The sequence below is a fragment of the Helianthus annuus genome, chromosome 15 (genome assembly GCF_002127325.2).
Source record: "Helianthus annuus cultivar XRQ/B chromosome 15, HanXRQr2.0-SUNRISE, whole genome shotgun sequence".
Taxonomy (NCBI): Eukaryota; Viridiplantae; Streptophyta; class Magnoliopsida; order Asterales; family Asteraceae; genus Helianthus; species Helianthus annuus.
In genome coordinates this window covers 41528725-41543208 of record NC_035447.2, presented here as the reverse complement: position 1 = coordinate 41543208, position 14484 = coordinate 41528725, and the positions used below count along the sequence as shown (strand labels likewise).

Here is a 14484-nt window from a genome sequence, read left to right as displayed (position 1 = left end):
TTATCCCGAGGACAGTGGTACGCGGGGGTTTACGTAGGTTTTACGTAAGTGCTCTTCACAACCCGAGGCAGTAGTGAGTATTAGTTTACGTAGGTTTTACGTAAGTGTCCTTCGCAACCTGAGGACAGTGATAAGTACAAGTATACGTAGGTTTTACGTATGGGTCCTTCGCAACCAAGGACGATGGTAGATAGTCTAGTAACAGTGTAAGTACAAGTATTTGTTCAATCCCATTCCTTCAATCCCATTCCCTACCCACCGGGAATCCCATGCCTTGGTAAGAGTGCGAACTCACCTTGGTTTGCTCGGCAGATACACGAAAAGGGTACTTGAGTTATAAGTGGTCAACCACGTCCTAGCATGGTTACCATACCAGTCAGGTTTTGGTTCAAGTATTGCACACAAGTTTACACATAAGCTAACAAGTCACATCACATAGTGAGCATGGCAAACACAAGGATCATATTAACAGTCATAACGTACCCAACTTGTGTGATCAGAAGATTGGGCTCGCACAAGTCCAACAACCTTGTGCGAGTCACCCCTTTGAAACCCAATAGTACCCGACCCATTAACTAGAAAGCCCCAACACATCCCTATACATTTACACGGCCCAAGATAATAAATGAGAAACTATCTTGTGCGATCCAGTTGATCTTGTGCGACTGGACTTGGGCTTCGAGGCCCAACAGTATAAGTGAAGTTCAACCATTATGTGTGGCCCAAAGCCTTGTGCGATCGGTACCATCTTGTGCGACCCACAAGGCCTTGTGCGATCATGCAGAATCTATGTTGTACACTGCGTTTAACTAGTTGCACTTTATGACTTGTGCGATTGTGTTGTGCGACCAAACACTTGTGCGATTGAGCTCGTGTGCGATCAGATCAGGTCTTGTGCGACCGGATCTTGTGTGATTGAGCTCTTGTGCGAGATTTGGTGTTGAATTCCGATTAATATGGCAATCAGTTACATAACATTAATCAATGCAAATCAATTCTAGCAGTTTTCCATATTTGCACACAATCAATCAATCAACAGTTTTAGATAATGCAACTATCGATCAAAGCAAGGTTTTTATCATGAATTTCATATGAACCCTAACCGATTCAAGGTTGTGATTACTAACATACACACCAATCATAACAATATACCAATCATACAAACAGTAGCACATCACAGTCGATTATCATATCTTCGGTTAACAATCCTCTTTAACATTATTTGAACAAAACATATAATCAGCCGATTACTTGCATGACATCCCATTTACATACATATAAAACATCACTATTCATCATACATGCAACCCTAATCATGAAATCGAACATGTAATCATACATCATTTACAAACACATATCATGAAGCACTAACCGATTAAGAGAGTGTGATGAGAATGATCCGAACAATAAGAATCTTCGATTAGAAAGGGGATGCTTGCCGTCGGCTTCAAGAGGAGAGGAAAGAGAGTAGGGTTTGTGTGTGTTGTGTGTTTGTAACTAATGAGAAAACAAAACCCTATCTTAGGTGATAGTATACGCTAAAAGGAGTGGGCCGAACCCTCCCTTGGGCTGCCTTGGTTTCGGATACAAGAAATACGGCCCAAATGGGCTTGTGCGATTGAACGGGTGTTGTGCGGTCGGTTCGAATACATAATAACACATAACATAACATACATTCATTCAATTAATAAAGTTCATGTAATTACATAACGTTACACAAAGATAGGTTCGAAATACGAGTTGTCACAAACGTTCTCCTTCGAATCTGCCAGAAATCGTACCCTTCTCCTCTAAAAATTGGAAGAGGAGGAAGGGGTTGAGTTGACTGATTGTTTGCCATGTTGAAGATCAGATTGTTATCGAACAAAAAACACACAGAACTCGAACACAGCTCTGAAACCAAATGTTGGTTTCAGAGAATACACACTCTCACGGTCATTCGGATTATTTAAGGAACAAGAATTACTTTGGCAGAAAACATGCAAATTTCATTCATCACACAATGCTTAAATAGGAAAAAAGAAAAAACAAAACTACCATGACTCCACGACACAAACATGCAAAAGGTAATTGACACAACAGACCCACTACTTTAGACCCCACTACATTACTTGACCCACTACTATTAAACATAAAATAAACAAAGACAAATAAGAAACGCGTGCAGATAGTTCATGCATGCAATTGAATTATATCACTACCAAAAAGAAAACAAAAACAAAAAAAACCCACTAGTTGTAGCGGTCTAAATTTTTAACTAAAGTGGTCTAGTATTACATGCGCATATAAAAAAACACCATTTCAAAGAAAAAAAGTAACGCTTGCTAGGGATGGGGTTTTTTTTTTTTTTTTTTTGAACTGTTTTATTTAAAATCTTAAAACACTAGTTATGATTAAATCTCATATTTTTTTTTATAAATCTATTACAATGATTAGGAATAGACCATTTCATAAAAGCATAACAATACACCAATGAACAAAATGTTGGATACTATTTGTTTGATGATCGATTAATCAATGTTGTTATCGATGTACGATCAAAGGTGTAACGCTCTGCATTTTTTGTACTTTTCTTAACTAGAATGATGAAATCGTGTTTCTATTTATGGAAATTTATATTCGTATCATGTTTGTATTCCATTTCTAACTTTGTATTCCGGGATCTTGATCATAATGAAATTCTTATTTTATACATACATGTTATACTTACAATCAATCGTGAAATACGTGTTTACAAGCAAACCAATGCTTATTATACGTGCTATTATTCATACTTACATTAACGATACTCGAGTTATACTTACATGTATTTTACAAACTTAAAAACATAATAATTATGAAAGTTATGCATAAAATGATACTCGGATTATATTTACATGTGTTTTAACACTTTTGGGTGCAATATGTGTAACTTATCAAAAACGCACACATACACTTATAAAGATGCTTACAAATAAACAATCCAATATACATGCTTGATACGATATATTTGAACTCATACATGATACTTGTTGCTTTATTCTTGTCATTAACTTCGTACGAGCCTTCCTTAACATGTATAGCGCTATAGATTTAACACACCGCCCGTATTCTTGAGGTCATGTTAAGTAAACAAAACAGTCTTATCATTGCTATGATAGGATGATGCTAGCGGGAATCTTTGGGTTGACAACTATAAATTGCATGATAGTATTGCCATGTTAGGTTCTTAGTATCCGAATTTTGCCATGTGGATTCATTTAAACTTTTATTCTTATGCTAGTACTTAAACTTGTATGCTCGCCAATACTTTATGTATTAATCTATACATTAACACGTATTGTAGGAAATTGATGATGATGAATCAAATCTAGTAGGAAGACTAGAAACGCACCTTTAAATTTTAGTACTTATGTTGTATTTTGTTCCTTTGATTAAGTTATTGTATTTGCTTCAAAACGATGTACTTGAATTTAGCAATGAAATGAAATTTTAATTATATTAAATATTGTCACAAATAGTGTTATGAAGTTACTTTCAATCTCGTTTTCGCGTCACTCCGATGTTTCCGCCATCGGTTGGGGTGTGACAAAAAGATTTATACTTTAGACGGCAAACAAGTATAATACTTAATAGTTAAATAGTACTTCACAAAACATGGTATTGATATTGTGGGAGTTACATATTTAGTAAAATATTTAATAGATTATTTATTTGGGAAATAGTTATCGTTTAATTGCTTGGAGAAACAATTGACAGGTTTATGGCGATGAGAATTTAATTGTTAAACATAACCAATTTTATATTTATATTATAACTATTAACTTGAGAGTTAATTTTATAACTAATTATTAATTATTAATATTAATATATACTAATAAAAGAATTGAAATGAATAGTGATTTTAATATTATAATAATATATAGTTTTTTAAATACTTTTATTACTTTAATATTATAATAATAGTTATTTTCTTTACTTTTTAACATTTATCTTTTTCTAATATCAGGGGTTGGGATAAGCTTGGTGTCAACCAGTATCGAACCAGTACTGGTATCGAAAATACCGGGACGGTCCTGTTCGGTATCAGTACATGAAGGTAAAAACCGGCACTAATATAGAAAACGCCAAAAATTGGTGCCGAATTGATATTGGAAATCTTTTAGTTCGGGAAATTCAGTGATGCTACCCGGTACCATTTGCTCATCCCTGATCACGGTTACCGTAGAAACAACGGTATCGTACAACCTTTTTTTGTTGATTTTCTTCAACTTTTAATTTTTCTTTTTTTTAGTTTCAGGGGTAGGGATGAGCTCGGTGCAAACCGATACAGAATCGGTACTGATACCGAAAATACCAATTACCGTACCCGTATATGAAGGTAAAAAACGGTAGTGAACCGATACCAGGAATGCTAAAAGTTGGTACCGAATTGGTACTTAAGCTCTTTCGATTCGGCAAATTTGGTAGCGGTACGCAGAACAATTTGCTCATCTCTGACCACGGGTTTCATACGAACAACATCGTTACCAAACAAATTTTTTGGTTGCTTTTCTTTCGGTTATCTTTTAGTTTTTTTTCTACATTTTCATTTTATTCTTGTCAGCAGTTCCGTTCGCAACATGCTTGTAATGATTTCAAAACACATGTAAACACGGACTAAATAACAAAAGAAATTTGCCGCAACGCGACGAACTTCTTTAAACCTAGTTAATTATTAATTTACAAAATAAGGAGGTGGAATTAGTAAGGGGTCTACTATACATAAATAGTTTGGTTACAGATACAAACTGTAAGGACCTGCAAAATTGTCCCATAACAACCCGTAAGTGAAAACCCGGACCCCTAAAACCCCAATCCTTGTGAAAAACAAACAAATTCAAAATTTATGGGTCGCTCGCGGGCCGCGTAAGACTTAAGCTGAGCTTACGCGGGCCTCAACAGCTTCGAAGATCTCCGGATAAGCTTCCAAGCCACATGTCAGACACGTGGCGAGCCTACGCGTGACACGGTAGACCTAGCCGTAGCTAGGGTGGCCCTCGCGGTCCGCGTAAGATCTTCTTAAGGTTTATGCGGGCCGTGAGAGACTCAAATTTCAGCTATATAACGAGCAGTGCATGGCCTTTTCATCTGTGTTCGTAAAACTTTCACAAAGACAAAATATACTGCTCAAATTCATAGTTTTACATAGGGAAACGCTGCTACGAGTACAGGGTATTAACTCGATCACTGCTACGATACAATGTCCGACCGATTGAAACCGATCTGATGGATGTTTAAGTGTTGCCCAAATTCGGGCTATACTTTGTCATTCGTACTGAGGGTTTTCATTTCGAGAGTTTATCGTAAATGTTATATTAAGTTACTGACCTAGTTTCGTGTGCATTGTTATTTAACTAGGTTTCGAGGCTAAATCAGTATGCAAAGTTCTGTCCAACTAAACTTGCAATGTGAGTCATTCTCTTTTTTATCAAAAGTGTTTTACAATACCTAAATGTTTTCCAGTTATATGTTACAGGGATTAAGTCTTTGTTATCTTGAATTACTGGCAGTAAGTGGGGTATTGTGTGTAAGGACTCTAAAAAATATCCTAAAACAAACCTACAAGTAAAAACCCAGACCCTGAAACCATACCACGCATCAAAAATCAAGAAATCAAGATTTATGGTTTTCAGGCGGGCCGCGTAAGGATTAAGCATGTCCTTACGCGGGTCGCGTCAATGCGAGGTTTGACCGGATAAACATCCGGGCCACGTGTCGCACGCGTGGCAAGTCTAATGATGACAACGTAGCCCTAATCTTCGAATAGGTGCCCCTCGCGGGCCGCGTAAGGATCGGGCCAAGGTTCACACGGGCCGCGTGAACCCTATTTTTCACCTATAAATAGATTTGATCCCGAGTTATCATTCTGTGTCGAAATTTCAATCAAAATCACGAAGTATACTGTCCAAAAGTCGAAATTACAAGTTACAATAGCGAGGCGCTGCTACGATACAGGATATTAACTCGATCGCTGCTACGATTCAATGTCCGATCGATTGAAACTATCCGATGAATGTTTAAGTGCTGCTCAAATTGGGATTATACTTTGTCATTCGTCATGAATTCGATGGATGTTTAAGTATTGCACTTTGTCATTCTTCGTGAGGGTTTAATCTCGTGAGTTATCGTAAATGTTGTATTAGTTACTGACCTAGTTCGTATGCATTGTTGTTTAAATTAGGTTATCAGGCTTATCAGTAGGCTAAACTCTGCCCGTATAAATCTGCAATGTGAGTCATTCTCTTTTTATCAATCATATTTTACAATACTCCATACATTTTCGAAAGTTATAATTACAGGGACTAAGTCGTGGTTATCTTAAATCACTGGCTAGTGGGGTATTGTGCACATTACTAATTTCTCACAGTTAGGCTAATAAATCCTAACAGTGATAAACGTTACTACTTGGAGAAAGACCCAATACTGGTATGACAATCGTCACCAGGTGACACGGCGCCAGATAAAAATAAGATAGAAGCCATTGTAATCGCTCTATGCTGTAATTTATAACTATGTGTCATTTTATCAAAATGAATGATTCACCAGTATTTCCCCACTGACAAAATATTTTTAAAACATGTTTCAGGCGACCTGTTGTAAATCAAGGAAAACGTGCTACGGAGCACTAACAAGCTTGAAGAGGTGGCTCAGTTAAAATGAATAAACATGTTTTAATAAATCAGGGAATTTCCTAGTAAAATTCCTCTATCATAAATTACGGGGTTTATCCCGAATTATGAAATAAAATAATCGGGCATTTCAAGTTTTAAAAGATCCTGTTAAAATCTTCCGCTGTCGCATCAATTAAATACCACGGGTTCCTGTCTCGCGGCTCCTGACCGGGTCAAACCGAGGCTGGGGCCGTGACAGGAAAATGTGGTATCAGAGCCACCGATTTAAGCCAATTAAGTATTTAGAGAATACTTAATTTTACTGATTGCCATTTTGTGATTACATGTTTTATTATTTGAATATTTGTTTACAGTATGGTGATCGATGTCGTAAGGTCGGTCAAAAATAAAGTAAAGATGTCCTATTCACCTTTTACTAGTAAAGGGCAAGTAGGGTGTCGAATCCACGGGGAATCAGTGGAAAGTATGAAAGTTCGTTGTTTTAATTATCATCTATGTCTAAACTAATTGCTTTTTGCAGTTGTGAGAATGAATGTGAAAACAAATGTAAATTAGAGTTGTAAACAATGATGAGAAAATGGACCAATCTCCGGGTTTTCAGGTTATGTAGAAAATCAGGTTACTTAGTTACCACTATTTGGAAATCACATAGACATGATTCGTAAAACTTGTAATGATAAATAATTACCGGACAATATATTTGATTGCAGTGATCCACGATCGAAACCGAAAGATTGATGCAAATGAATAGTAATCCAGTTAATCACCAATTTTAGATTTCATAAACATATCAAGTTCAATGATTAAAGGTTTAAAACAATGACATCCTAGAATTTAATCCCGGTTGTTGATGAACAAACCAAATAATTGATGAACAAGAATGAATACGATAATCAAATATTGTTTAATCAAGACAAAAACAATAAGAATAACTAACCGAAAGATTAATTAATTCTCAATCCAACAAGTTGTAAACATAAGCAAACCCAATGTTCAAACATAAACCCTAGTCTCGTAGACGGTCACGGGACGACTAGCCGCTCATGACGCGCGAAAAACCTTCAAAAGCTTGATACGAAATTGAGTTCATGATGATTCCGCGGGAGAGGTGTGATGAATAATGATGATCTCGTGATGAGTTGAGAGCCAAAAGTAATGAATATGGCTGCCCCCAATCGATGGTGTATGGCTGCCAATTAATTCGATGGATATGGATGTGTTGTTGGGTTGACTTAGGAGCCCAAAATAATTAATGTTCCTCCAATATTTCGATGATGATGATGTTAAGTTGTCAGCTCCCCATTAATCGATGATATTGGAGCCCACCAAACAATAAATGAGTCCTGCTCCAATAATCGATATAGTGGCTGCCCAAAAGTTGTTTGTGATGGATTCAAGAGCCCAAAGTGTTGTAAATGATGCCCTCTTTCGTGGATCAACAGGCCCACCAAGTAATCAAATGGCTGCCTTTATTCGATGATCATAATAATGAATATCAGGTGTCGTTTGGGCGCCCAATTAATACTGACTGCTGCTGCTCTTTATTCCGTAAGCTACAAGTCTGAAGCGTAAACCACAAGCTCATGTTTCTGTTCATTTTTGTAATACCATGCATGAAACCCGTTGGTTACGAACGTAATTCCGTAGATCGCAAGTCCCCATGTGCCGTCTACATCTCTTTGTTTATTGTGAGCTCCTAATGAAAGTTGTTGTTTCCTTTCACTTTGTAAATATGTGCATATTAATGATGATGTGATATTATGGCCATTCAAAGAGAATCTTCCACGTGTGACAATGGCTGCCTACAAATTGTGATGATGTAAATGAAAAGCCCTTTTCTTCAAATCCCATTGTATGCGTGTGTATGTAGATGTATATGGATGGATGATGTGATAAACAAAAGCCCCCCATGTGCATATGTCAGCCATCTTTTATTCTTTCCTTTCCCTTAGGCTCACATGTCCTCACATTAATGATGATTTGTTGACTTTTATGATAACCCGATCACGTGACATTGCAAGATGATAACATTTGATTATATGATAATTCAACTCCAAATTTGATGGCTTCCTTTGTAGTTGCCATAACCCCTGAACTTCCATCTTTCACATTTCTCATACATCAAAGTTGCATCTTAATTCGAAACACATCCCGAACATCGCCGTTCACCTTGTTTATCAACTTCAGACGTTCCGCATCATCTTTAACCTTGCCATATTACGCGTTTTACCTGTACACATACAAACACTCGCAAATAACTAATTCCAGGCATATAGTTATATAAAATAAGCTAAACCACACAAAATCAACCCTTAAACACCCATGTTTCACACTCTCCATCACATCCCCACACTTACCTTTGATTGTCCTCAAGCAAATCGATATGGAACTACTCACCATAATAACAACACCTCTAAACCCCTATACCAATGCAACAGTTTAAGTCCCAAGTCATACCCGTTCCATAGACTGACACAATCGAGATTGACAGTCCGACAAGCAACTGATACAATTTTTTTTTAAACTTAAGACTTGTCTATTCAAACTAACATGCTTAGGATTCTAACACATGCTACATGCCCCTCACAATAAACTCTCCTCTCGGTTTAATATCTGAACTAGCGTGTAAGGTGCTAGTATGTATAACACTCAAAACCAACCATGAAATCCTGTAATCATATGCTTGTATGACAATCACACCTCCACTGTATCATGTAGCACGGCACATATCAAAAGGACTTTCGGTTTTGGGCTTAGGCTAAGGGTAGGAAATTTTTTCGGCTTATATTTTTTTTTCGTGGCGAATAAACAAATGACCAACCGTGACAACTTTCTTTGCAAACATAACATACTTGTGGGTTGGTTTATACCCAAGACATGAACAATATGCACAACACTTTCTTTTTGTCTTTTCTTTTTCTATTTTTTTTTTCTTTTCTTTGTTTTCTTTTTTTTTCATTTTCACATATTCATAATCTATCGTTCACGGTCGGTATCAAACAATTCACATTAGGTGGACAAACGAAAGGTGAATAGGCTCAACAGGGCTACTAAGGGTGATAACTAGGTAAACACAAAACAAACATAACGGGCGTAAGGGATATCCTAATGCCTTTATCATTTATGTGCACATGTCAAAGCACAATCTCAGCATGTATCAAGTCATACGAGTTCTAACACAGAATAACACGCGGCCTGCTCTCAACAAATGAATTCAATATGTAAATCACTCTATCATTCTACAGGCTCAAATCCCACCAAAGAAGGGTAAAAAGGTTGCCGACACGTAGCATATGCAATCTAAAGCATGTTACCCCTAAATAGACATCTCTTTTCAATTCTTTTAACTAAAAACACCTGCCAGACCTACTCTCATGAAACTTAAAGGAATGACCATGACAAGGGACTACGTTAGTTTACTACCGGCAAGGGACTCATTAGTGATTGAAACTTCGGTTTTCATATCCATTTAGTTCACTTAAGGCGATGAAATTTTTTTAAAATTTTAAAAAAATTTCAATTTTTTCAGTTTTCATCGTTTTCAATCACTTTCAACCTCTTCAAACTCTTATCCCAAGCCTTTCCTTCCCGGGTTTCCATATCCCCACACTTGGGCGACATTGTCCCCAATGTATAGTGCTTTTAGAACAAACCCGGGAATACCAACCAACAAACATCATGAGCGACCGTTTCTAACACAATAAGCAAAAATACATTCCCTAGCACATAAATTTTAACACCACCAAGAACACGAATAAAAATGTAGTAATAAAAGTGGAACAGACTCCCCTGGTTTAAAACGTAGACTCCTCGTGCGCGCTGTTCCTCCACGACCGTATAGCATTTCATTCACGGCCGTGTCAAACAAGTACTCGGGCCAATCTCTACGACTAGCGTGCAAACCATCCCCATCCAAATGGAGATTGAGTATGGACGATTTTGACTGAACTCTAATCTGTGCATTGTCCGCCACTACAACTAGAACGTATTGGGATTTCACCAAACATCCCCACACTTGGACCATTGCATCCGTAGAGATTAAATACCTGGTAACCTGCAAAAAATACTCATGCGAAAACAAAACAAATATACACTACTCTACATCCTCGGGCTGCCTCCCGAGAGCGCTAAGTTTATAGGTCTTCAGCCAGACCGTACCTGATGTTCCCTTATGGTGGTCGAGTGGGATGCTTGCATCCCATGGTCTCTAAGTATGTACCCCGCCAATGCTCTAGTAAGTCATCTGTTGTCTTCCACATTGGATTGAATAACTCTAACCTCCTTTTTGCATTATCACATTCGGGCGGTTTCTTTTTCTTCTTCCCTCGTGGCTTCCCTTTTTCTGTCTTGAACTCCTCATGAGCCACACTTTCCTTTTTCCTCACCGCTTTGCTTCCTGCCACTTCAAACCTGTCAACCATAAAACACTCATGTTTGGTATGAATCTCCTTTGTAGGAGAGACATTTTCTTCACCACTTTCAGCTTTTGAGTGTTCACCTGTAATAAGAGGATCAGTAGCATTTGAAAACACATTTAACCGCAATTCACGGTCACCAAACCTCATACTTACCGTTCCATCAACACAATTGATAATGGCATGAGCAGTGAACGGTCTACCCAAAATGACTGGAGGGTGCGTGTTCTTTGAACTTGTGGCACAATCAAGCACTAAGAAGTCAACCGGGTAGTAACACTCTTCTACCTTCCAATTACATCCCTTACAATCCCCCTCGGACACATGGGAGTCTGATCAGCCAACACCACGGTGGTGTTGACTTTTTGTAGCGGACCAAAATCATATTGGTCATACAGACTCCCTGGTAAGATACTAACACACGCTCCAAGATCCAACAGTGCCCTGTCTATTTTAAATTCACCCACTTGCACTGAAATAATGGGTGCTCCTGGATCTTGGAGTTTTGGGGGAAGGGTACCCAACAAAACGGCATTCACATTTGCAGTCAAATCAAGTTTTTTAGGAAACTGGTGAAGTCGTTTTTGGGTACTTAACTCTTTAAAACACTCAACCTGATCAGGATTCTCTTTAATCGCATCGAGTAAGGGTAGATTAATTTTAACTTGTTTAAAATTCTCCCACCTTTTATCCCTTGGTGGGCCCCGTTTACTCAAACCAAATATTTCAGCTGGTTCTAATAAAGCCATAGGATATGGAACCTTCACTTTCTTACCATCAACTTCCCTAAACATTTCCTTTTCACAAAAAGATTTTTTCAACTTAGTGCTTTCCTGATCATGTTGAGAATCTGATTCAGTATCAACATCCTCCACCACCTCCTCAACTACTTGTGATGGTGGAGCTACCTCAATGCTGCCAGTGTCAAAAGTTGGACGAACACTTACCGCATTGATATGCACATTTCTTCCATTCTTTGAGCTAGATGACTGATGTGCTGGATTAACTGTGGTAGTGCTTGGCAACTTACCTGGATCTCTTCTCAGCTGAGCTAGATCTTCTGCTAGCTGCCCCAACTGTTTCTCCATTGCTTCCGAAGTTTTGTCTCGAACTTCATTATCCTTTTGGATGTCCTTCATAAACTTCATAATAGCATCCAACTTGTCATCACTTGTTCCACCACTAGCACTTGAGGAGTTCCCCTGCTGATTACCCTAATTATATTGGCCCTGAGTTTGGTAATTACCTTGCGAGTAGTTACCTTAACGACTCTGATACTGCTGGCCTCCTTGCATGGGTACCTGAAAATTAGGGTTCATTTGATTAGTAGAATTACCGTAACTAAAATTGGGGTGGTTTCGCAAACCTGGATGATATGTATTCGATTTCATATCATACTGCTTTCGTTCACCGAATACTTGGTTCACTTCTTCATTCGAACCCATCCTTGAGAGACACTCTCCAACCAGGTGTCCTAACTCACCACAATCTGTACATACGGCGAATGCATTAGCTGCCCTAACTTCAGCTCCCTTTCCCAACTTCATCTGAGCTACCTGTCGCTCTAATAGCAAATTCTGTTGTTTTAATTTCTCAACCCGTTCTTCAGCTTCATAATCAACTGATCTCGCTGATGCTGATCTTGCTCTCCTGCTAGACTGTGCCTGTCTCTTAGAAGTAGCACTCTGTCTCTCCAAATATGCCCAATCTGCAGCTTCTGTATTCGTGAGAAACGTCCCATTACTGATAGTTATGAGATCTCTTACATCATCAGGAAGTAGCCCATCGTAGAACGCTTTAATCAATTCCCATGTCTGAATGCTATGATGGGGGCATTTACTAAGCAACTCCTTAAACCTTGTGAACGCCTCGTGAAACGCTTCCCCTGAATGTTGCTGGAATGCTCTGATTGCATCCCGAGCTTCACTGGTTCTATTCATGGTGTAATACTCTTCCAAAAACACTTGCTGCATCTCTTGCCAAGTGTATATACTACCTGGAGGTAATGTGGCGAACCAGTGGCGTGCTTTGTCTTTCAGGGTAAATTGAAACAACATTAACTTTACTTCATCCTTTGTAAACCCCGAAACCCCAATTATTTGGCAAATTGAATCAAAACTTGCAATGTGCAAGTATGGTTCTTCGGTCCTTTTTCCATAAAACTCGGGCAAATGGCCTAAGTATTGAGGCCTTACCTCAAAAGGTCGGTTATTATTTCCCACTGGTGTAACTATAGCTGACGAGTTTGGTACTACAACTGGTCGACAGTGACCTTCAATGCCTTGAATGGGTGCCCCTTGAACGACTTGTGGGACACCATCCACAAACTATATCTGATCGCCCCCAACCCGATTAATAGCTCTTTGATTCCCCGCATTGAATCGTGGGACTCCATGTTGAACTAGATTTTGTGGAATCGGGCGCGGGATGTAATTTCTTTGATTGACCTGTTGTACTGAGTAGCCTTGATTCACATTGAATCCCTCATTGTATCTGTAATCAACATATCTCCCATCATACTGATTCTGATAATCATCTTCTTCCCAACCAGATTCCCAAGTATGCACACTGCCTTCTCTGTGTTGGAAACCCTCATCATACCCGTGTTGATGTTGTGGTTGGTTGTGACGAATGATCTCCCCATGTCGAAGATTTAGATTTCCCGGTTAGTTTTGTGGGCCTGGGTTGAATTGTGGAAATGGTTGTAGTGGTGGTTGATTCTGGTTTTGGTTATTGGGCTGGTTCTGATTTTGGTTTTGAGGGATTGGTGGATCTGGAATGGGTGGAATTGGTTCGTTTGGTACTTGGTTTTGTGGCTCTTGATCAGCCATTTCGTGAGCTGCCTGTTCAAGATCTTGAGCAACTGTTGATGACTGAGCTTTAGCTTTCACTGCTGAACGGAAAAGAACGAGATTCTGTCGAGCAGTCTTTTCTATTTCTGGATCAAACAAAAGCGATGATGATTTCTTTGAAAACCTGGTATGCATGCAACACGAGAATCACCTGCACACAGACAAACAAGAAACCAAGCGTAATACTGAACTAATCAAATAAAAGACAAACAAAAGGAAATAATTTTGGATTTTTTTTTGAATTTTCTAATTTTGTTTTAAGAAACAAAGACAACTAACTAAACTAAGCGCACCGATTCCCCGGCAACGACGCCATTTTGATCGATGTCGTAAGGTCGGTCAAAAATAAAGTAAAGATGTCCTATTCACCTTTTACTAGTAAAGGGCAAGTAGGGTGTCGAATCCACGGGGAATCAGTGGAAAGTATGAAAGTTCGTTGTTTTAATTATCATCTATGTCTAAAATAATTGCTTTTTGCAGTTGTGAGAATGAATGTGAAAACAAATGTAAATTAGAGTTGTAAACAATGATGAGAAAATGGACCAATCTCCGGGTTTTCAGGTT

General features: G+C 38.4%; 1 protein-coding gene across 1 annotated transcript; it reads right to left on the bottom strand.

Moving 5' to 3' along the window:
* Positions 1 to 10603: 10603 nt before the first annotated feature.
* Positions 10604 to 13041, bottom strand: LOC110913634. The gene is made up of 4 exons (XM_022158456.1): positions 12370 to 13041; positions 11488 to 12282; positions 10873 to 11356; positions 10604 to 10707 (listed from the first exon to the last, which is right to left on the bottom strand). The coding sequence occupies exons 1-4, from the start codon at positions 13039 to 13041 to the stop codon at positions 10604 to 10606; spliced, it is 2055 nt and encodes a 684-aa protein (XP_022014148.1).
* Positions 13042 to 14484: the final 1443 nt, after the last annotated feature.